General features: G+C 42.6%; 1 protein-coding gene across 1 annotated transcript in view; it reads right to left on the reverse strand.

The window, feature by feature from the left end:
- LOC130109105 (adhesion G-protein coupled receptor D2) overlaps nucleotides 1-25,389 on the reverse strand; it is a 183,033-nt gene that overhangs the window by 131,109 nt on the left and 26,535 nt on the right. Inside the window, exons 11-20 of the mRNA XM_056275848.1 lie at nucleotides 23,034-23,139; nucleotides 22,279-22,387; nucleotides 19,574-19,629; nucleotides 19,199-19,325; nucleotides 17,192-17,295; nucleotides 14,848-14,950; nucleotides 13,241-13,394; nucleotides 11,152-11,285; nucleotides 10,763-10,878; nucleotides 9,513-9,633 (exon numbers count right to left, since the gene is read on the reverse strand). Of these exons, the coding sequence (XP_056131823.1) occupies nucleotides 9,513-9,633; nucleotides 10,763-10,878; nucleotides 11,152-11,285; nucleotides 13,241-13,394; nucleotides 14,848-14,950; nucleotides 17,192-17,295; nucleotides 19,199-19,325; nucleotides 19,574-19,629; nucleotides 22,279-22,387; nucleotides 23,034-23,139 (1,130 nt within the window). The remainder of the gene's footprint in view (nucleotides 1-9,512; nucleotides 9,634-10,762; nucleotides 10,879-11,151; nucleotides 11,286-13,240; nucleotides 13,395-14,847; nucleotides 14,951-17,191; nucleotides 17,296-19,198; nucleotides 19,326-19,573; nucleotides 19,630-22,278; nucleotides 22,388-23,033; nucleotides 23,140-25,389) is intronic.

The following is a 25,389-nucleotide window of genomic DNA, read 5'->3' on the forward strand; positions in this document are numbered from 1 at the left end:
TTATAAATGGCTATAAATGTTTTCATTGTTTTTGTCAGGACCTTGAATTATCTTTGTTATCTGCCACTGTACCATCATTTGAGTTCATTTGTTTTTTCTATTGAAAAATAAACAAATAAACAAGATTTAATTTTCAAATGAAGGGCATCTTAATTTTCAAATTCATTTTAAACTGGATGTGATGTGATACATATATATATATATATATCAATACAGATACAGGAAAAAAGTTTTAATACATTGCGGTATAGGCTTGTTTCGTGTGTCACGCACTCATCAGCTACTAAGGGATATATATATATGTATGTATATATATATATATATATATCAATAAAGATGCAGGAAAAAAGTTTTAATACATTAAAACTTTTTTTCCTGCATCTTTATTGATATTCCGCTCCTCATTAGTTGAGCACTTCTATCAACACCATTGACGGTTTCGGGGAAAAAATGCTATATATATATATATATATATATGGTGGGAGCTTTCTTTGAATGACTTTGAATGATACAAACTAAAAAAAGAAAAAGAAAAATGGAGGGGGGGGGTGTAGAGTGTGACTTGCCACCACTGTTTCAGACAATCTAATTGAGATAAAATGAAAAACTTTTTCATCAGTGAGAGTTTTGTGTTGAACACAGCGCTCTGTGTGCGTGTGTGTGTGTATGTGTGTGTGTGTGTGTGTGTGTTGGTGTGTGTCTGTGTGGCATGGGCTGGGTTTCCACATACTGTAAAAGAGGGGTTGGAAAAGGAAAGGGGGATAAGAGGAGAGCATGTCTTGGTTAGGCCTTGAAACGACTGTCTGGCTCAGCAAACGAGTGCACTGAACATGTGCCTACAAAAACTGGACTCTATTTCTGACTGGTTATTTCTGCTAGATCTGAAATTAAAATTCCCTTTCTCTTTAGGGCACAGGTACACACGCAAACATGCAAATACACACACACACACACACACACACACACACACACACACACACACACACACACACACACACACACACACACACACACACACACACACACACACACACACTCAGCCTGAGCCCATGCTCAGAGATTTTTTTGTCATACAGGAAAGCCAAATAACTTTATCTATGTAAGGAAATATTTTTTATTTCGTATTTACTTGGAAAAACACACCTGCACAGCCACACACAGCAGTGCTAAACAGTTTCATGCGATCTCTCTACATATCAGTCACACATCATCCCAGGCGTCGGGCAGACAGAGTAAACAACAGTTAACCCCCCTCAGTCGTAATAGAGAGACAAGGGACATCCATCTATGGACTTGAGTCCTGCCTCAAATATGATGACTCCAGTGGCACTAAGGGAGGTGTTTCACTTTTTGGCTGGCTCATAAGACAAACAGTAGAATTTCCAACTTATCTGTAAATCTATTGCCAAACATGTTCAATATTTCCTCAACCCTCTGTTGTGCGGTTTGTACTGGGCTTGTTTTTGTTCGCTGATGTTTTCTGTCTATAAAAACACTTTGTAGGAAACCTTTTACGAATAAATTTAACTAAACAGTGTGGGGGTTAAATTGAAGGATGCATTTTATAACCTTGTTTTTTTTTTGTTTTTTTTTTTTTGGTGACTTTTTTTCCCCCCCACATGTTCCAGCTTTGCAGCTTAAGCAGGGAGCAGCCACAGGAGCAGAGCACTCCCGTGTAATCATGCAGCCTTAGGCACTGTGCAGCCCGCTGTATCCATACGCTGATATGCATTTTATAATCTCACCGGGGGGGGGGGGGGGGCACGTGTCGACGACTATATTCCAGTTATTACAACAACCTCAATGTGTTACGCTAACTCAAGGTAATATTAGGGCCGCATTTTCTCCTGCTTAATCTAGATGGAAAAGTTTTCACACTTCGCTCACATCTGTTAAGGGATAAATATCAAGTAATCAGAGCTGTAAATAAATAATAATAAAAAACAAACAGTGATGAGCTCTGAACTATACACGTGTTATTGGTTGTATTCTTCTTTTTTTTTTGCTCTCTCCCTTTCTCGCCCCAATTTTATCCGGCCAATTACCCCCACTCTTCCGAGCTGTCCTGGTCGCTGCTCCACCCCCTCTGCCGATCCAGGGAGGGCTGCAGACTACCACATGCCTCCTCTACATGTGGAGTTGCCAGCCGCTTCTTTTCACCTGACAGTGAGGAGTTTCATCAGGGGGATGTAGCGCTTGGGAGGATCACGCTATTCGCCCCAGTTGCCCCTCACCCCCCGAACAGGTGCCCCACCGACCAGAGGGGGCGCTAGTGCAAGGACCAGGACACATACCCACGTCTGGCTTCCCACCCGCAGACACAGCCAATTGTGTCTGTAGGGACGCCCGACTAAGCTGGAGGTAACACGGGGAGTCGAACCGGCGATCCCCGTGTTGGTAGGCAACAGAATAGACTGCTACGCTACCCGGAGGCCCTGTATTGGGTGTATTCTTTCATTCCAGATAGCCTCACCTAAACGTTTCATGAACACGCAGACTTTCAGTGGATCAGATTTTGCCCATGGGGTGTGAACCCCTAACCCTACCGTGCCCACTGCGCTACACAGGATGGAGAGACAGACAAATAACAAAATAAGTAACTAAATAAAACCCCCACCACTGTTCAAACAATAGCTTCAAATGCTGTCAAAGCAGTGCTTACCCAAACAACAAATCTCCCACGTAGCAAAAATCGATAAGTGGAGCAACCGTCTATTGATCGTTCCTGTGTCTTGAATACACTGTGTGATGTTACGCTCCGCTGGCCGGCTTGGACCACGGGCTTTGACCGAGTCCCTGTTGGCAATAACAATATTTATATGCACCATTCCATAAAGCCTTAAGCTTTATGCAGTCCATGCATTGGATAAGAGGCTACTTTTCCAGTGTAATCTTCCTTTGAGTTATTTATGACCTTTGAACCCGGGGTACAGCCTAGTGGTGTGTGCGTATAGAAACAACTGTTGAGCAAGTGTAGAGCTGCCGCACATTTCATGGTCATCCATTTCCCTGGAGAAGTCAGATTCAGCCCGTACTGGAAGGATAAATGTGTCACTTCTAAAGCGCTGCTGAACGTCTCGAGAGAATCTCATTATCGCCCACCCCCCGCCTGTTCATTTCATAGGAAATGAGAGAACAAAACTGTCATCAGTTGCAAAGGTATAAAGAGTTTTATGTATGACATGTATGAAATAGCTCAAATAAATACTCATTGATTTCCCTGTGCCTCTGCGGCGAGGTGACAGGGGTAAGGGTTGAAATGCCACTGCCCTCTATAGGCAGCAAAGTCACATGACACAATCCCCCCCCAAAAGAAGTATTGATCAATATTTGTCCCTCAGCGATGTTTCTGGGGGGGGACAGTGTCTAACTCTCATCGTCGATAAGCTGCCGATTCATTTCAAACTGAGGGGCGATGCTGTCATAACGTTGTCTTTCCAACTCCCGAACTTCTTCCACCTCCCCTTTGTTTTCCTCCCTCATCCCCTCTCTCTCCTCCCTCTCCTCCCTCAGGGGCTCAAAGTTATTGATAGTTGGAAGTTATGGGCTCATAATATGACGGACACTGCATGGGCAGGAGCCCATTATACCCAGGTAATGGATGGTGCCGGGGCTTTGAATGACATTGCCCAGAGATTGGATGACGGAGGGTGGAGCGATTTATGGGCTAGCCAAAGACCCCCCCTCCCCTCTCAGCCCCCACCCACCCCCACCCACCCTATTTATTTCCAGCTTGATAAGGGAACAGATGAGGCGTGCCTGTATTTATGGTGTAGAAGTTCATAAAGACTACTGGCTGAGAATGGGAAAGTTGGAAACTGCTCAGGAGGAACGGCAAACTCCCTTCAGATCAAACCGTTCCTCTCGCGTGCTGACTTTGTCTCATTCCTGTTTGCTGGGGGCAAACAAAGAAACTGAAATGTCACGTGCTCTTGCTATTCACAGTTGAACTGATGGTCTAAACACTCGTTTATGTGTTGAGCGAATCTCGTGAACCTCGGGCCCCCCGAAACCTGTTCCAAATACCAGATTCAGTTCAAAGATACGAAAGTGTCAATAAGAAAATGTTGAGTTAGTTTCCTTCCTTTTTATAAATTGTAGGTTTCATCAGACATGTGCTTTCTGCAGCAGTGCTTGGAGCAAAGTGTCTTGTATTAAACCTATGCATCAGTTATTGTGCAAACTGTATTCACAAAAATCCAAACGCATCAAAATCAGCTTCTTTTGGCACTATGCATTTCCTAACATCAATTAGGCGCCTCTGAAACAGGAGAAACAAAAACAATAACAAAAAAAATCAAATTAAACACAAAACATGTTCTGTTGTCGTTCTGTTCTGGTTTATTTGTAAAATCTAATCAGGTGACGTGCCAAATTTCTCCTGAACACAGTCAACGAAGTGCTGATAAAACTGTCACATGTCTCAGTTGCTCCACTTACACAAACAGAACATTATCTGCCATCAATTAATTAAGCCCTGCTGGTAATTAAGAGCACCGGTTGCCATTGGAAATGAGGCAGCTGTGCATTTATTTCAAATGTTTGATGGTTCACCGCTGCTCTCTAGTGCTCTGCACCACCTCACATAGAGAGAGAGTTAAATCCCTGCGCCCGGGTGCCGCCACAGACCACAACCAAAGCCATCTATTGTTGACCACTGAGCGATCGGGGGGTTAACCACATTGCTGAAGGGCACGCTGACGACAGTTACTGAGGAAAGAGGGGAGGGCACTACTCGTTGTTTCTCTTCCCCTGAACCATGTTTCCCCCGCTAGCGTAGGGATTCAAACTGGAGACCCTCCGGTCAAAAGCCTGCTGCTTCTCTAACCTCGAAGGGGCTGCTACACCTGCTTGTGGAGAACCCTCGACAGGGGGGAGGAGGAGGGGGAGGACGCCCATGAAAAAGGCTTGTCAACATTATCTGTTTTATTGATTTCACAGTAAAGCCTTGCCGCTTAAGCTTTATGTTGCTTTGGCTGGCCCCATTGAAAATACAACAACTGCAAATAAAAAACGATTTCCTTAAAACTTGTGTGTGTGTGTGTGTGTGTGTGTGTGTGTGTTTAAATTGCCTGCTTACCACCTCAGGTTTTGCATGCATTATTGTTAAGTGTTCACACATTTCATCATCTTTATGGGTAGCTGTTATGTCGGGAATGTGTTCTCCGAGCATGCTCTTCCTCTTTCCGGAGGAATCATCTGTGTTGCAAAAGGCGCGCCTACTGTGGTACAATGTGAACCGAGGGTGTAAGATAAGCAACAAAAGAAGACCGCCGAGGAAAACAAAGAGTGGTTTCAGATCAAAAAATGCTGTCCGGACTCATTTTTGATGCACACATTTTTTCTATATATATGATAAATGCAGGTGTGCAGGCTTAGAAATGCTGGTAATAACCAGTCACTTAAACAAAGAGGTGCCTCGGCTGTTAAGTAGATGTGAATAATGAATGCAATGACTGAGGCTTGCACCAAGGAACCTCTGCATGGTTCTTATTGCCTTTACTAGTGCTTCACTATCATAAACTATCATTTGTAGGGTCACAGCCATGTTTTGTTATATTGCTCATGGGGGTACTGTAGTTGTGGGCCTTACACTGCTCACAGTAGCTTTCTTGTAATACTGGTTGACTGGGAATTATAGTGTATGCTAAAGGTGTGCTCATGGTCAAGTGGTCAGAAAGAGTGTCCTTTAAAATGTGCTCAACAAAAAGTGTGATAGTAAAAATCAATCTCTGTCGTGTTAAAACCTCAAATATATTAATAGCTATTCAAAAGTGAGAGTCCAATTGAATAGCTTCAGTTTCACACAGGCACCGGGAGCAGACTTTTATTTTCACCATTGTTCCAGTTTCACCCACTTTTGCTTTGAGACTGGCCCAGTCGACTGTGCGCTGCAGTTACCAACATGATGTGTTATGAAAATCAGAAATACGAGGTGTCCACGCTGGCACTGATGTGAAAACAGCCCCATAGCTGAATACATTTGCTTCTTCTTTTTTTTTTTTTGCTAATGTATAAAGAAGAAGAAGTATGAGAGGGAGAAGCTGGTATGATAAAGAGAGGAAGAGTCTCAGCTGTCACTGAGAAAGAGAAGAAGAGAACTGGTGACATGAAGGGAACCAGGAAAACAGATAACAGGTGGTGGTGGGGGGGGGGGCACTTCAGTTTCTCAATCACAATCTCCCTGCAAAAAAAAAAAGAAGGAAAGTTAAATTAGGTGGAAAAAGTGAGCACAGATGGGAGGTTTCCTCTCCGCTCCTGAGTTGGCGTGCAGTCTTTGTTACTCACAAACTAACTAACACCCTGTGATTCATTGAGTTTTGCTGCTGGAAAAATGTAACACTTCCTGATCTAAAAAAAAAAGGCAAAAACCTGAGAGAAAAACCTTTCCATCTGCTTAAATCCCAGTGTTCTCTGAAAGGGCCAAAACAATCAAGATTCCTTTACTAACGTGACTGTTTGCATAAGCGATAACCTGACCCTTACGGCGGCACTGCTCCAGCCTGCTGATCACAGTGATAACAGATGGAATAATACTGTAAGCACCTGATAATACCCTGATCACTGCAACGACTGACATCACACTGTGTCAAGCACCAGGAAGATTTCACACACACACACACACACACACACACACACACACACACACACACACACACACACGGTAATACGGTGAATTTAAAATACCTTTCTTTATGTGATTAGATACTTAGACACTGGTCAATAGACTGGAAAAATGGCTGCAAATAAATAAATGGGGGGACAAGCCCCAAAAAAAAAAATCAACAAAAGTAATTTCTCAAAGGAATAATCCAGAATTTACTAGACACTTAAGCTGTTTCTCCAGACAACTTCTTGTTTTTGTTCTTGTTTTTTAATAGATTAGGATATCCAAATGATGAAACGGGTTAACTGCCAAACCAACCAGCCACCAGTATAGCATCATTATATCAGTAAACCATCTCTGATTTGGCTTGTGGTACCCCCCCCCCCGGCATTAAACATATCCTGAAGCTGCTCACTGGGCACTTCAATCAGCCTACGAGTAAATCTGAGCAGACACAAAGCTTCCGCATTAGAGCACATTTCAAAGAGGGCATGCTAAATGTCACTACAGCTATGCAGACAAGCCAGTTACCAGCAGGGTCAACGGTGTGTGTCATTGGAGCAGCTTTTAGCCTGGCAGGGATGCCTGGCCTGTTCAGCCTGTCTTTTTACAGGCAGACCCTGGTCTAATATGCAGGAGCAGCTGGCCATCACCAGCAGCCTCCTATAGCAAGCCTGACACCTCTGTGGCCCTGACGCTTCATTAATTTCTCTTCAGACCAGTGGGGGCTGTTGACCAGCCTGACCTCTTATTCACACACACACACACACACACACACACACACACACACACACACACACACACACACACACACACACCAAAATACTTAAGTGTGCTAGCTTGCATGCTTATTAATACACAAACACACAAACATCCCCATAGCGATGGATTTAAGTACAGTATGACCAAATATAAACATGTAAACACATACCCATAAACACACACACACACACACTTTTATATGGTCTGGGCTGGCTTATTTATTCTAAGGCTTAATTATTTTTTTTTAAAAACAATCGAAAAAAAACTTGACTATCAGCCATGGAAAATAAATTCAGACTGAGTGGATCAGCAGACTGCAGCTGTTCCACAATAGGGCACATCCTTAAACACCACTGATTTTATTATGACTGTAACCAGCTGAAAGATCAGTCCTTGTTTTGCGTCACCAGACTAGACTACAACAGATGCCACAACGACAGACAAAATAGAAATAGAATGGAGTACAATAGAACTGAATCAATATCAAGTGACACAGCAATCATCACGCGATAGGACCGATTACAACGGAAACAGACTCAAATATAACCACAATGGATTAGAAAACATAATAATCACATCACAGCGACACACATCTCTGACTCACTTTTTACAGTTTTCCTCCCTTCCTGGCAGCTTAATAAGACTACAAATAGGAGGTACATTTGATGAAAAACCATTTAATTTGACATTCACCTCAACTCTCAATCACTCCAGTTGTACCGCACAGTTTGACTTTATTTTCCACTAATAAGATCAGGGAAAAAAGAAAAAACAACAACTCCACATTAATTATTGTTGACACAGAAGGAAAAAAGCAGAAAACATAATTAGATGTGAGGGGAAACAGAAACTATTTATGGTGACCAAGGGGCCTCGCTTAATGATCAGACTGCAGCTAAAGCCTCTCTATTGATTTCCTCGTTAAATATACGGCTCAATTAAAGAAACGACTGATTAAAAGACGGCCGCATACGGCAGCGGTGGATGTGGACACGCTGCATACTGTGGTGAGAGAATCACACGATTCCCCTCTTTCCTCCCTGACTCCTTACATGCAGCGAGGGGGGAACCCTGTTTCGCAGGGGTCCACACCTTCCTATGTGAAAAGCCATATTTCACACTAACGATGAGCTGTGACATCCACTGGCATTTTTCCTGTATTGAAATGCATTTGTATTTCAATTTACAGAATGATTTCATAATGTGATATTATTACATTATAGTAGAAGTAGTAGATTCATAATGTGATTTAATTAGAAGAGTTACCACTCATTTTACATGCAGACAAAGCTACCAACACACACCTATTGTAATCTGCATGAGCGCTAAAATTATTTCTGGACGGTATTCCTGAGGCATACTTTTTGAGAAACAACGTCCTCTGGGCTTTATTTACTTAACATAACAGAACAACACGACGAACATCCCTGTCGATGTTTTCAGAGAAATAAAATGAGCCGTCGTATGTCGGCGCTAAAAGCACTCTGCCAACGCCGGCAAAACAGACAAACAACACTAAAATTCACCTCTAAGTGTATGAAGCAAACGTATTCAAACAATACATACTACCAATCTACTCTCCCTGTTAAAACGCAGCACCTGTTTAACACGACAGACCGAGGCTCCCCCCCCCCCCATTCGACTCAGCCTTGTCGGTGACAAATAAAAGCCTTGACAGTCTGTGTAACCTCACCGTGAGAGAAATGACAGGATCACCATGTATAATGGAAAACCTTTCTGTTTTTTTTCCATTGGAAAGAAATGAAAAAGAATAATAATAATAAAAAAAGTCAAAGTCAAACACCTAGCCAAAGTTTGCAAAGTTGTTTAGAAGTTTTAGATGCGGTGGCTATTCAAGTTCTTGACTGTGTTCAATGAAATGTTAGTTTGTAAAAAAAAAAGAAAAAAAGATTTCAAGCCGTTTCATTGTCGGTGCCTGAGCTCATCCGGTGTCTCCAATTTCCTCAATGATCAGAAAGGAGGATGAAACACGGGGAGAAGTAGAGAGAAAGGGCAACAGACTGAGGAGGAGGATGTGTGTGTGTATGGTTCGATGTTTGTGTGTGTGTGTGTGTGTGTGTGTGTGTGTGTGTGTGTGTGTGTGTGTGTGTGTGTGTGTGTGTGTGTGTGTGTGAGGTTGTACCTGCAGGGAGTTGAGGAGGATGAAGATGTAGGCCATGATGATGGAGAGGGGTACCAGGACCCCGCAGATCCAGGTCAGCCCAAGAATGGGTAGGAGTACTAATACAGCTTTCACAGCAGCCCTGCACTCCCACACACAGTGACACACAGACAATCATGCAAATTGTACAAAGAAATTATACAGCCATACAAAAGATGAAAAAACACAACTTAGAAATGGCAGAGCAATGCACCAGTTTGCCCCCCCCCCCAATGTCCTGAGCTCCACTCTGGGTTGCACAACCTTTTTGAATTCCTTTCTGGTCCGAACTGAGCTGGTTTGGCAGGCCGGTGATTCCAAGTACAACACAGGGTGGCTGGTAAGACTCACAGGGTGACAACGTCCTACCTTAAATCCACCTTAATTCTGTTTAGAGTGGAATTAAACTTCCCACTCAGGTGACCGCCAAACCGCACCAGCTGTGACTGTGTATGCATGTATTGGTGAGTGGTAATGTGTGTGTGTGTGTGTGTGTCGTGGCAGGCGGTGAGCCCTAGTATATTCAGCGGAGGAATGTGTATGAGTTTCCATGCCAGCTGCCACCCAGGGACAGCGAAGGGCTCAAGGCCTGCATTGATATCCCTCCACAGAGTGGGTACTGTGAGTCTTGGTGGGCTGAGGTGGTCAAATAACTTTTCAACTTTGGGAGAATAAACCAGATCATAAGACACGAGGTTATCAATCTGTGGTTGCTGATGTACCATCATGGGTATGGAACAAAAGAAGTCAATGAAGGGAAGCAGTCGGTGCCAAGATTAATAAGAGTATTAAGGAGTGGCGAACTATTTGTTGTGCTTAGAATCTACATTTCCAAATTTTTAAAAAAAAGCACCAATGCCAATTTAATATACTAATATTATGCATTTAAATCACACTTTGAGTATAACTTTTTATGTTTGCCTATTAACTTCATATAAAATAAAAGACACTAGAATAGTAACTCCAAATTTATCCAGAAGATTTCCCCTGATATATAACTGTCAAATTTAAAACTTAAAAACTAACTTGTACATTATTAATAAGTTCTAGTAGAAATTTGACCCTAGCTAATGTGATAAATGAGGTTCTCTGTTTTCAAAAGGCAAATCTCATGTAAAATCCTCCGGCTACATACATTTTTATTTGCTGCACACTGACTTTTCAGCCTGTCTGCTCCAGGCTTGTTTCCATAGTGAAAAGAGGATAAATGTCTCCCCCTGCTGGCCACATACCTGAACTGCTCGTAGGCCTGTTCCATGGGACTGGCGCCCAAGGCCAGCATGATGGACCTCCTCCTGGCTGTGGAGATGGTGATGACCACCACCCTGGCGAGAACCATGATATTCACCTGCATGAAAATGGCGAGAGAGGACAAACAGACTATTTCCCACTGAAAAAGGTTTATGTTTTTTTGTTTATTTGCTTGTGTTTACCAGCAGTGATTCCGGGCCTCTCTCAGTGCATGGAGCAGTAAAAGAAGGAATGTAAAGAGAAGAAAGAGAGAGAGAGAGAGAGAGAGAGAGAGAGAGAGAGAGAGAGAGAGAGAGAGAGAGAGAGAGAGAGGTAAAAAAAAAAAAGATAGCCAGGTAGAAAAGCTGACTAGCAGTGCTTCGATTCTAACCGTGATGATGAAGATGACTGGCCCGGCAAAGCCCCAGATGACGCCATTCTGAACACTGAGCCAACAGTGGCCATCAGCCGAGTACTTTCCTGAGGCTGAAGCCAACGTGATGGTCACAATCAGCACCGGCAGACCTGGAAAGAGAGAGAGAGAATTTGAATTTTAAAGCAAGTCTTTATTTAACAAAAAAATTTAACAAAAAACAGACTTGAAATCTTTCTAAACATAAACAATACTTGTCAAAGTACAAACACTCAATAAGCATCTTTTAACAATCCCAAAAAACAAATCATTCAACAACAACTATATACTGTTGTTGTTGAATGAGAGAGAGAGAGAAAATAAGGTAGGGGAAGGAATGAAGAGAGAGAGAGAGAGAGAGAGAGAGAGAGAGAGAGAGAGAGAGAGAGAGAGAGAGAGAGAGAAGAAGGTAGAGGAAGGAAGGTATGACAGACAGAATTTTTCCATGGGGGGGTGAATGATGGCCACTTATTCAATTATTTATTTATTTATCTTAGGATTAAATTCTTAAATGACATTAATTTTCAGCCAAAATGCACGAGTAGCTTAGAAGCCAGCATATTTACAATCAATGCGGATATGCAATCGAGTCACAGTTGAACGCTGCATAGGAATGTGTACAGTAAATTCACAGCAAATTCATATTGCTCATTTATTGACAATCCATGTCAGCGTAAAAGCACCGATTACTATCCTTTCACTGTCTTTAAAATCATTTACTCTGTCCATTCCTCTCTACACCTGAGGCCTTGTCATGCTTTACTTCATTGTTTATCTGTTTTATTGATCTCTTCAACTGGTTTTGTTCCGAGTATTTTACAGCTCTGTTTTATGAACAGCACACCAACAAATATCAATGACGTTTATGATTGCCTATTGACCACAAAATGTTAGCACCGAGATGTTAACAGAGGGGATGTAATATTTTTTCTACAGACTGCAGATGATTGTGCACTGGGGACATTTGGGGGGTGTGCACGAGATTTGATCAGTTTGACCAGGAAAACTGGAATCGCTGCCAAGGCTCAAGTCGATACAGAGCTTTGTTTTCTCTTTAAATGCATCATTTTGCTCAGTTCTTTTGCCAAATTTAGCTTCCACACCAATTATACCACCATCTTAACTGTAGCCTCATAAGCTACGTCTCTGTTCCATGACTCTGAGCTTATGTCATCCCCCGGCATCATACTCAGTATAAATTCCTCATTTCATCCTGGGCTAGTGCACTGCCTGATGCACAGAATTTTGAGAAGAAGAAGAAGAAGAAGAAAGCCACTTTATTTTGTCATTGTACATTTTTGCCACAATGAAATTTGCTCTCTGCATTTAACCCATCCTATTGTAGTATAGGAGCAGTGGGCAGCTGCAGCACCCGCAGACCAACTCCAGTTCTTCTTTCCATTGCCTTGCTCAGGGGCACAGACAGGAGTATTAACCCTAACATGCATGTCTTTTTGATGGTGGGAGGAAACCAATGCAGACGCAGAAAGAACATGCAAACTCCACACAGAAAGGATCTGGGATGGCCTGGGGTTCGAACCCAGGACCTTTTCGCTGTGAGGCAACAGTGCTAACCACTGGGCCACCATGTTATGCGTAGTTCACTGTAACAAGTTTTGCACTGGCCCTTTGTACTGACTGTGAGGTGCCGTTGCCCCTGGTGTCCCTACCATTAGCGCCAGTATTTGCTCATATCATCATGCTAGTGATTTGTGTCTCTGCAGGAAGGGATTTGGAGCTTTTTTCTTTTCTTTTTCTTTTTTTTACATTTTTCAAGAGTTGCGGTTTTCTATAATCTCTCTCTCTCTCTCTCGCTCTCTCTTTCTCTCTCTCTCTCTCTCTCTCTCTCTCTCTCTCTCTCGTCGTCAATGTATACTTGCACCAATATCACCAAAACAAACTCATGGTTGCCTATTACACTTGGAGGATGAAGTAATTCTGATTCTGTTAGGTTATGGTAAGAGGTAGAATGGTGCCTTTGTCTTTACAGAGACAGAAACTACCCTCCCTGGTTAAGCTATGCATATGAGTACCTCTATCTGTGAGGTATCGTATTCTATCCCCTTACCCCAGCCAATGAGATAGTAGTACTTCATGTGTTGGTCTTCACTGAGGTTGACGGTGACCACTTTGCTCCACAGCAGAAGGCCCTCCACCAGCATCCAGCTGAAGGCCGCCATGAAGAAGAGATGTAGTAGGGCTGCAACTAGTGTGCAGGCCACCTGGAGACACACAGACAGAAAGACAGACAAACATACAGACAGAAAGACAAATAGTCAGACAGACACCAACACACAAACAAACAGACAAGCAGAGACATGCAAGCACAACCAAAACATTTTCTTAACATCTTACAACAACTATAAAATTAGAAGTTTGAACTCCAGTTTGCACAGAGAAACTGCAAATATCCTCATATTTACACAGAAATGCTGATATTTTCACCCGGATTCATGTCTTTCATTGTAATGAAGCCAAATATTTCAGTTTTTTCACTCAAAAAGTGTTTTTAAGAGTGCAGATGTACTTTTAGGCTAATGTCCCAAACCAGAACTCTGGATGAGAAACCAGATACCACACACTATATATATACAAGGTGGTATAAAAAGCAGATTAAAGTATATATCATATATACAAGTGCTAGTCCTCAAAAAATTTGAATGAAATCTACACTGAAACTGTGATTTGTTTATATAGTCTCTGTCTTTGTCATTTATCTATCTGTGTGTGCATGTGTGCATGTGTACACATGAAATACTGTTGTGTGTGCACATACATATGTTACACACATGCATGATACTATCTCATTTGCTGCATTTTCACCAAGCAACCATCTGCTTCCAGGGGTGAGCCACACTGACATGACCTCGGGTCAGAGGGTCAGGGGTCAAACCAACTACAGGCCATTGAGTGACCATTCAGAGAGTGGGCCTTGTCTTTTGGTTGATGGATACGACATTAGTGGTCACTTATGTCAAAAATGTCATCCCATTTGTTTTACTGATGATCCTGGTCTGATCACATATCTAATTAGTGACCCTTTATCACACACCAATGATAGTGATTTATTCAACATTCTCTGGAATCCTTATTTTGTTAATTTACAGCACTTTGATGTAATGGCATAATAGTGAGGGGGGTTTCAAATAACAGCTATACTTTTATACATGTGAGGTTGCGCTAATTTAAGCAACTTAGCTTAATTGGTTAATTGCAGTGACAATGGAATGTGTGTGCAGGTCACTGAAGCTCTTATCAATGCTGAGCAGAGGTGTGGAGGGACATGGGCTATGCTGAGCGCTCTCTATGTATTGTGAGTCTAATTCAATGAAATGTGTGCGGTGCATTCTTCACTTAATGATTGCTAACTTCAATTATATAACCACTGGCCCAAGACACCTCCCCCATTCCCCTGCTTTTCTTTGCATTCAATCAAGCCAGGTCTCTTCACAATCCCTCACCTTAGTTTCATAGCAAACCTAATTGTTCCCTGATTTGCATGAAGAAAATGCCAAGATTTAGGACTAGCAAGCACATTACAAAATTTAAGATACTGTATCAGTTTGTGTGTGTGAACTGGGCAGCCTCTGGTCAGCGTGCATGGACCCAGATAGCACAAAGTGGAGATGCTGGGTGTGTCTGTACCTTATTGTGGATGGCTGAGTGTGTCTGTACCTTATTGTGGATGGCTGAGCCACTGCAGAGTAGAACCACCTGGGCACAGATGAGAGCGATGAACAGGTTCTTATGGATGGATGTCCGGTCGGATTTGGGTATGCTGTTTAAAGGCAAGAATGGATGTCTTCAAATGTTAGCTTTTAAAATTAGACATCTATTTGAAGAAAAAAAAGTGCTGTTACAAAAATAACAAATTTTAATGGATTATGAGTTTTCTGTTAACAAGACAGTAGCATTTGAGTTCGGTTAAAACTGATTATTATAAAAATCTCAGAGAAGACATTTTTCGGAGGTATCCAACATTTTTTTTGCGGATACTTTTTTTTTAGGATTTTAATTAGAAATTTGAATTTGATTAAATCAAATTAAGAATAAATCTTCTAATTTTTCCTAAATCTTTTTTTTCGAATTTTAATTAAAAAAATTTTAGAACTTAGGATGTTTATTTACCATAAACCATACCATACAACTCGCTTTCGCTAAAGCAAAACATTGAAAAAAACACTTTCTAAAATACAAACCCATCTCTGATGGATGCAGTTGGCTGTTAATTGCGGGTTTGCAATAATGAATCAGATTTTTTTTTTCATTCATTTATTTTCTGGTAAAGCGTGAGAAGGAGTTTTCTAGTGGGACTGAATCCCAAACCACCAACAGCAGGGATCTTAAGACCCACAGTTATGCAGAACATGGACACATCAAATGTTTCCATTTCAAATTTTCTAAAGCAGACACGGTGGCGAGGAGAATGGAGTTCAGAGGAACTGAAGGGGCACTCATTACCTCCTGATGGGCCTCATTTAAACCTACTTTAGATGTGCACCACCAGTTGTGCCTGCCATAATATCATTGTGTGAAGTTCTGAGCCTCCTTATGCACTATAGACACGTGCCTCTGCCTGCTTGTCTTTGTCTGCCTGTGTGGGAATGGGCATGTGTGCATTCGTATATGTGCATGCATGTGTGCGAGTATGTGTGGGTGAACTGCATCTATGTGCACTCTGATTTAGGTCAGTCGTAAATTGTCCGGCAGTCCCTCTCTTCCTGGCTGCCGGCTGATTGGGATCTCCCCAGGTGACCCTAATGTTAATTAACAGCTGCTGAATGTAGTCATAAACCTTCAGAATGGACTCCCACCCAGACAGCACTAATTACTGGATTAGCACCAGTCAATACTCATAGCCACCTCAGGAACAGAGCTCCAGCGACCGTGCTGCTGACACGCGCCGTCCTTTCCCTCTCTTTGAATGAATGAGAATTTGGTGTTAAAATCCTTGGCAAGCTCAGCCGTTCATCAGCATTGCTTATTGTCAAACATGCATACCTTGGTGAACTGAAACCTTATTATGGATTAAGTATCGACTAGTAAATGTTGTATACATGTGATCCAGCAAGAAGCAATAAGTTCAATAAAACATCTTCTATAATTTTTTTTCCCCCTTAAATTCCTGTCTTCTTTGACAATAAACCATGTCATTATATTTGTAAAGGTTACATGCTGTTCTGTGAATCTTCTGCATGCCAATTGTGCATGCCTGAGGACCTAAATGATTCAGTAAAGCTTTTATGCAATATTCTGCGATTAAAGCATTTCTTTTATTTTATTTATTTTTTTGGTCTATATGTGAGGCAGCATTTAACTGCCAGTTTGGGGCTTGTGAATTAATGCTCTCTCCCGTGCAAAATGTAAAATCAATGTAAAGCACAGAGAGAGACGGGGTACCTAAGAGGGCGCCACTGAACAGGGAGGGACCTCCTGAGAAAGAACCGACATTTGGACAAACATTTGAAGGACACTGAGTCTATCTCAGTTCACAGCCCAACGGGTGTGGATGCATAAGATCCCTTTTTTTTAACTTTGTGTTTTTTCTATTAGATCAGACAGTGAAGGGTGACAGGAAGAACAGGGTGATGATCACCGACAACACAACAACATCCGATACCAACACACCTCCAGACCATTCCATGCACCAGGTGGCCTACACAGAGGAAGGGAAGGAGCAAATATGGATACCTGCTATTAGGCTTTGGAGCAAAGGTGTTCTCCCACATAATTCAACCTGGTTGAATTTCAAAACTCATATGATTACTTTTTAAGGAGAACTATGGGTTTGTTTGTTTTTTTTCCTGATAAGGTTTTTCTTGTGGAGTTTTTCCTCATTCGGGTCTAGGGTCCAAGGATACATGTTAAGCTGCAAAAAAATGTGCTTAAACCAAAAGTCGTGTCAACTCAAATCGAGGGGCTGTGTTGCTGTGTTTGGCTCTGGTCCTGCCTCCAGTTTTACAGCGCTGGCCTGCGTTGTTGTTAGTAAGCAGCAGCAGCCGTGTGATTAGACACTCACTCCAGCACGGTGAACAGCATCAGCGTCACCAACAGAGCGCAGAGAGAGGCTCCCGAACCGATAAACGTCAGCTTGGTCAGAATAACCTCCTCTTCTGGGCTCCACTTGAAGAGACAATGACAATGAGAGTGAGAGTGAGAGTGAGAGTGAGAGAGAGAGAGAGAGAGAGAGAGAGAGAGAGAGAGAGAGAGAGAGAGAGAGAGAGAGAGAGAGAGAGAGTGTAAGGCTAACACACATTCATGTTATTTTGTTAGAACGGTAAACCAAAATGTCTTAGGTTCAGTCTTCTCCAATGCCCAATATGTTCAGTATTTAAAAAAAAAAAAACCGGAGGCCATAAACGTTTTCTTTCTATTTATCTTGGAAAGAGAGATTATAACGGGGAACATGGAAAGTGCAGGTGCTGCTGATTAATTTCTAATGATAGGCACCCTCAGAATGACACCTGCTGGTTAATATGGTGTATTACACCCTTCAGGCACCGCCATTTACAGCTGTGTGATTAGAGCTGAAAGCATGAGCTCCGTTATTAAGGTACTACACTACCGTTCAAAAGTTTGGGATCACCTAAACAATTTCGTGTTTTCCATGAAAAGTCACACTTATTCACCACCATATGTTGTGAAATGAATAGAAAATAGAGTCAAGACATTGACAAGGTTAGAAATAATGATTTGTATTTGAAATAAGATTTTTTTTACATCAAACTTTGCTTTCGTCAAAGAATCCTCCATTTGCAGCAATTACAGCATTGCAGACCTTTGGCATTCTAGCTGTTAATTTGTTGAGGTAATCTGGAGAAATTGCACCCCACGCTTCCAGAAGCAGCTCCCACAAGTTGGATTGGTTGGATGGGCACTTCTTTGAGCAGATTGAGTTTCTGGAGCATCACATTTGTGGGGTCAATTAAACGCTCAAAATGGCCAGAAAAGAGAACTTTCATCTGAAACTCGACAGTCTATTCTTGTTCTTAGAAATGAAGGCTATTCCATGCGAGAAATTGCTAAGAAATTGAAGATTTCCTACACCGGTGTGTACTACTCCCTTCAGAGGACAGCACAAACAGGCTCTAACAGGTACTATTTAATGAAGATGCCAGTTGGGGACCTGTGAGGCGTCTGTTTCTCAAACTAGAGACTCTAATGTACTTATCTTCTTGCTCAGTTGTGCAACGCGGCCTCCCACTTCTTTTTCTACTCTGGTTAGAGCCTGTTTGTGCTGTCCTCTGAAGGGAGTAGTACACACCGGTGTAGGAAATCTTCAATTTCTTAGCAATTTCTCGCATGGAATAGCCTTCATTTCTAAGAACAAGAATAGACTGTCGAGTTTCAGATGAAAGTTCTCTTTTTCTGGCCATTTTGAGCGTTTAATTGACCCCACAAATGTGATGCTCCAGAAACTCAATCTGCTCAAAGAAGTGCCCATCCAACCAATCCAACTTGTGGGAGCTGCTTCTGGAAGCGTGGGGTGCAATTTCTCCAGATTACCTCAACAAATTAACAGCTAGAATGCCAAAGGTCTGCAATGCTGTAATTGCTGCAAATGGAGGATTCTTTGACGAAAGCAAAGTTTGATGTAAAAAAAATCTTATTTCAAATACAAATCATTATTTCTAACCTTGTCAATGTCTTGACTCTATTTTCTATTCATTTCACAACATATGGTGGTGAATAAGTGTGACTTTTCATGGAAAACACAAAATTGTTTGGGTGATCCCAAACTTTTGAACGGTAGTGTACATATTGTCATGAGAACAGTTTATCAACATTATTCATTTCAATAATCCGGGGGAATTATTTTGGCACAATAATTTCACAAAATTACTTCGTTGCGTACAAAACATCCTAAATCAACCCCTTTTTAAACACAATCAAGTCTTCCTGTATACCTGGAGTGCCAGCATGCTATGACTACTAACAAAAAAAGGGAGGAAAAAAAAGATTTAAGAAGACAAAATGTTCAACCTTTTCGAGCACTGATTAGACATACAGAATTTGATCAAGCTACCTTGGACTCCAGATAATTCATCAGCACAGCGAAGTTAGTAGTGTGGTCACAAAGACAGGATGTGACATCCGAGCCTGCATGTGTCACCCTACAGCCCTCACTGGACCAGGAATTGGCATTACTCTGCCTACACACACACACGCACACACACACACACACACACACACACACACACACACACACACACACACACACACACATACACACACACACACACACACACACACACAAAAAGCATAAGTAAGCGGTCAACAGATCACTTTGCTCCTTTATTAATTACCTGAAAACAGAAATACAGCAGCATCACTCCCATCTATTGACTCCCCGCTGACACATTCAGTGGGGATAGCCAAGCATGCTGCTGGTCATACTTACATCAGGCTGAAATTCCAGAAGACACAAACAGGCGTTACGCTCTGTGAATACTCCGCCTAGAAACACAGACACATGTTTTCATTCTCTGTCTGTCTCTCTCTCTCTCTCTTGCTCTTTCTCTATGTCTCTTTCTTTTGCAAAATCTTGGAATCCAATCAGCGTAAAGCAACATGGAAAAAAGCCAGCGGTGACTTACCGAGGAGAAAATACCCCTGCCAATACTCAAAAAATAAAATACTGTACATGTCAGGTTCATGATCTGTATGCTGTATTAGGAGAGTTTATATGAGAACATTAAGTTCTTTTTACCAGCACTTGTTTCCTATTGACAAAGGGGGATTTCTTTTTCCCCAAATATGGGACTTGCCAGAATTAAACATTTTTCCGTCTCCAGAGGCTGAACAGTGTACAGACACAACATATAACAAATCTACAAAGTATATTTAAGACGATTAAGTTATCTAATAGTGTCTGAAGGGTTAAGTTGTATTTTCCAAAAACAGGTAGAGAAAATGTGCCACATAGCTCAAATAATTTGGCTCATTTCAGTTTTACTATTTTTGGAAGTTCCCAAAACGAGTGGAATCTTGGTGATGTGGACCAGATCACTAACCTTTGTCCAGATTATGTAACTTAATTGTGAAAACCAACTTTTTTCCATGAAGAAGAGAATAAAAACAGTTTTAAGGCTAAAAACAACACTGAGCCTTGTGTTAAAAGAGACATTGTTTGCAGTGTGCAAGACGCTCATAGCTCTATGAACTACATCTTGTTATTGCTTGGTTTAGGGCTCACCACTGCACTGCATTTTTGTCTCCACTGCCATTTGATTGTTGATGTTTACCTTAAACCAACAAATACTGATCAGTAAAGGTTTGATTCTCATCATCCACTGGAACACAAACTAGGAGTCATCAGGACACTGTGCCACTGAGCTAACGACATCCCCACCGACACAGTGGCCGAGGAAGGGGAAAAATCCCACATTAAACAGGCCCTGGTTAAGTGTGGTTATCCTAACTGTGCGTTTGTCAAAGCCAGGAAGACGCCCAAACAGTGTTCCAACCAATCAAAGAGAGGAGAAGGACAACAGCTACCTAAGCATAAACCAGTGGTGATTCTGTATGTGGCGGGAGTGTCAGAACAGTTGAGGCGCATATTTTCCAAACACCGCATCTCAGTTGCTTTCAAACCCCAAAACACGCTGTGCCAGAAATTGGTCCACCCTAAGGATCAGGTCCCCCGGCACAAATAGAGCAATATAGTGTACGCTGTTAAGTGCCAGGAGGACTGCCGTGACTTGTACATCAGGGAAACCAAACAGACACTGGCCAAGAGGATGGCACAACACAGAAGAGCTAACACGTCAGGCCAGGACTCCACAGTCTACACCATCTACAGGCCAGTGGCCACTCTTTCAAGGATGAGGATGTGCACATCCTTGATACGGAGGAACAATGGTTTGCATGAGGAGTCAAAAAGGCCATCTAAGGGGCGTCCAGGTGGCATAGCAGTCTATTCCATTGCCTACCAACACAGGGATCGCCGGTTCGAATCCCCATGTAACCACCGGCTTGGTCGGGCGTCCGTACAGACACAATTGGCCATGTCTGAGGGTGGGAAGCCGGATGTGGGTATGTGTCCTGTAACAGATGGTCGTACTGTGTCACCTAGGAGCGACATCATTAGGCAGCACCTTTTTTCTGCTTTGAATCAGTTGAGCAGCACACACACCAATGAACGGATGGACATCGCTGAGCTCCTGTTTATTTTGACCCTCAACTCAAGAATAACGTTTTGGTTATGGTTGGCTTCTATTGTCCATGTATGTTGCAATAGTAGCACCACAACTGGGCTTGGTGAGGTTGATGTGAGTAATAGCAAAAATCAACGAGCATTTGTGAAATCCCAGCACTTGTGTGGATGTGAGTTTTGCCTTCGTCTTCCACTGCCTCAGCCAAGACATACGGACCTAAACCGTTACAGTCCTGGTCGCTGCACTAGCGCCTCCTCTGGTCGGTTGGTCAGGGTGCCAGTTCGGGGGGGAGGGGGAACTTGGGGGGAATAGCATGATCCTCACATGCGCTACGTCCCCCTGGTGAAACTCCTCACTGTTAGGTGAAAAGAAGCGGCTGGTGACTCCATGTGTATCGGAGGAGACATGTGGTAGTCTGCAATCCTCCCCAAATCGGCAGAGGGGGTGGAGCAGTGACCGGGATGGCTCGGGAAGGGTGGAGTAATTGGCCGGATACAATTGGAGAGAAAAAGGGGGGGAAAATCCATAATAATAATTTTTAAAAAAAAGAAGAAGCCATCTATGTGAAGAGGGAACAATTATCCCTGAACTGGGCGGCGGGGGCTAAGAGTACATCTGTCGCCATCTTACAATGCTGTGATTGCAAACATTCCCCAATCCTCTGTGAATAGTACACATGGCCATTGTAACTCTAGTTAATGGTCACGGCAATTTGCATATGAAACTGACTGTTGGTTTTGGTCATTACATCACTGTATTGTTTCTAAGGGTGGGGATACCTGCAGTCAGTTTAGACCGAAGAGGTCACTTAGATGAGTGATGAAACGTTTCTCTAAACAAACGTTGTGTCACGATGAACTGATTCACCTTTCTGTGACTTTCCTACCTGGATTATTGAGCATGCATAAAGACACTGCCATTAAAGTGTGGAGACAGAAGTAGAGCATACCACATGTGAAGAGGAGAGGGTGTACTGGACCGTCACAGGGATGGTTTGAGCCTTAGAGGGGTCTCGCACAGCAGCTGAGATGACAGCAGTGGTCAGATGACCTATAAGACTGCTTAAAGAAGGACACATGTGGTTTGCCATTTGAAACAAAACTAGTGATACTCTCACCAAAAAAAAAATTGGTGGCATGAAATTAAAACATGAGTTAATAATGAAACTACTGTTATTTGAAGATGCCTCTATTAAAGACAGTTCAGTTCTTGAAAAATTATTCACCTGTCTTTCTAGAAATGTTGACTGACAAATTTCAGGTAGGAACGCTTTTCCGAAATTAACGTGATGTTTTGGATTCAGCTTTTCAAAATGAGTGAAAACGATTGAATTTTTGACATCCAACGCCAAGCTCAAGTCTGTTAGAATCTGATCCAGCCCTAGGAATTTGAAGACTGCGTCAACCATGCATAAAAATGTTGTAACCTCACCTGAGCTTGATGGGTACAGATTTCTCCTAAGCTCGAACCCAACAAGTCTGACAACCAAGTCATCAAATACGGAGCGGTCAAAGAAAACATTCAGCACATGTCCATGCTGACCAGTCAGTTTACGTAGTTTAGGGATGAATTTAAGCTTTGGGTTTGACCCTAAACTGTTACAGGATGAAAACACTTTTAATCTAAAACAGGTCGACTACATAACAGATTGTCCTGCAACTTTTGAAAAGATTCAGGGGAAACAGAAAGTCTAGGAATGCCTACCCTTCCATGTTGTTCTGGTTCTTTGAGGATGTTTCCTGCTCTGTTCCCGACAGGATCTCATTCAAACGGCTGTAGTAGGTATGGATGAACATCACCTTCTCATATCCTGACGGGAAATAACAGAAGACAATAGCAATTTAGTGTTTGGCCTTTATTGTTTGGGGTTTTGTTTTCCTGAGTATTTAGCCCGGCCCCCACCCCCCCTTTTGTTTTTAGCATTGTCCTTCATATTTGTACAGCCATACACATTCACACCTCAGTACTGTACCACCACAGAATTTGATTGGGAGAACTAGGAGGAAAATAACTTACTTGATGGCATAACAGCAAGTTGAATCAATTCATCCAGACACAACATTTATTGGGATAAATGTTGTTTTCAGTCGTTGTGTCACTGTGTTGTCTGTGAGAGTGGGAATACCCACAGTCAGCTGAGACTGAAGAAGTTAATTAGATGAGCGATGAAACTTTTCTCCCAATAAATGCTGAGTCCAGACAAACTGATTCAACTTTCTGGTATTTCCTTACCTGGATTATGAAGCATGATTGTTGAACATATTATATCATACCTGATTATTGAACATATCAAGACATTACTTAATGGCACCTTCATAGTAATTGCAGAGGGATAGAATGGTGTTACAAAAAAATACCGAGAGATAAATGTGTTTGTACAGTATGTTTTTGTTTGCATGCGCTCATGCACAACTACTTGCATCTGTACTACAACACATGTAATAATCTGTGTGTAAATGTGTGTGCACAGGCAAAGCAGCCATCAAGAATCTGAGTGAATAAATTCTTATCTGTTTTCTCTTTTGTTTTTTTGTTTTTCTTAGTGTGAGTCTATGAATAATATTGTGTGTGTACATAGTGTGTTTGTGTGTGTGCATACATTAATGGTAACCTTTGAACATTTGTGTGTGTGTGAGAGAGAGAGAGAGCGAGAGAGAGAGAGAGAGAGAGAGAGAGAGAGAGAGAGAGAGAGAGAGAGAGAGAGAGAGAGAGAGAGAGCGAGAGCGAGAGAGAGAGAGATATTTGCTCACAGGGTGTTGCAATACGTCTAGTGCAGCATGCTAGTGAGACATTGCATGTAGGGATGTATGTGACCTTCCTCCTTTAGCCCCTGTCGCTGGCCAACCCAATCCTGGGTAAAGGAAGCCAAGCTCATAAGTCTTCCGAGGCCAGTGCAAAGCCTCTCCCTCACCAAAACTCCTACCCAAGCCTCCTCATGATAGTTCACAGTAGTCTCGCAACTCCGGGCAAAACTGGTAGGGGATCTCGAAGTTGCAGTGGTCCCCAGAGGCGTGATGACTGGGCCCACCCTGCCAACCATTGCCCTGCCCTGCTGTCTTGTGGGTAAGTCCAAGAAGCCAAAGGCTAAGGGAGCACACCCTGACAGAAAAGCAAGCTATGGCGGCAAGCTTTGAGGTGGCATCTGGCAGAGTGGACAACCGGCAGCCTCCTGCAACAGGGATAGATGCGAGTTGTCTGGGACTATCCCTTGCCACTGGAACGCATCTCCTTTATGTCAAGAACATGATGTTGGGAAAAGCGCAATCCCCATGTCACTCTAAACATCTTCAATGCGCAGGTACCTACAACCCCTTGTTGGGAGTCTTCCATCTATACGCTACCTCTTAAAAGTCTGCTGGCGATGGGGTGCCTGGTGACAGGAGTAGGGCTAAATGACCTGGGAGCTCCTAGTCAGGCCCCTACACAGCAGCGGCACAGGGTATAGGTCACTAGCAGCTGGGACTGAGCTACTTTCAGCAGACCCCTGTGTGTCTGAGCAGCCCTCTTCGGGGACCACATTGCTCACCCTGAACAGGGAAAGGCCTAGAAAAGGTGGCCCAAACATTGCCCACTCAAAACGTTCCAGGATAGGCTACTGCACTTATCAGGACATTCCGCTTGCGGTCGAAAACACAATAGAAAAGTAAAGCACATTTTCCTGTGGCTTGGAGCATGGACTATAAGAACTCTTCCTGAGCTTTAGCCATGGTACAGATAGGCCCGAGTGTCTGAATGCACCAATCGCAACAGAGCTAAAGCGATACAAAATCGATATCGCTGCCCTAGAGAGACTAGAATCCTTGGCAAAGGATCTCTTAGAGAAGAGAACAGTGGCTATACTTTCTTTTGTAGGGGATACCCAACAGAAGCTAAACATCTGCATGGTGTGGGGCTAGCAATAAAAGAACTGCCTCCTGCCCAACCTGACAGAAACAACCATTGGCGTAAGTGAAATACTCATGTCGCACCGTATCCCTCTTGCTGAAAAACAGTATGTCATCATCTTATAGTGCTTAGTGCTTTAGTGCTTATTTTTAGCGTTACACGGACAAGTGCTTCA

Source organism: Lampris incognitus, chromosome 3 (assembly GCF_029633865.1).
Source record: "Lampris incognitus isolate fLamInc1 chromosome 3, fLamInc1.hap2, whole genome shotgun sequence".
NCBI classification, from domain to species: domain Eukaryota; kingdom Metazoa; phylum Chordata; class Actinopteri; order Lampriformes; family Lampridae; genus Lampris; species Lampris incognitus.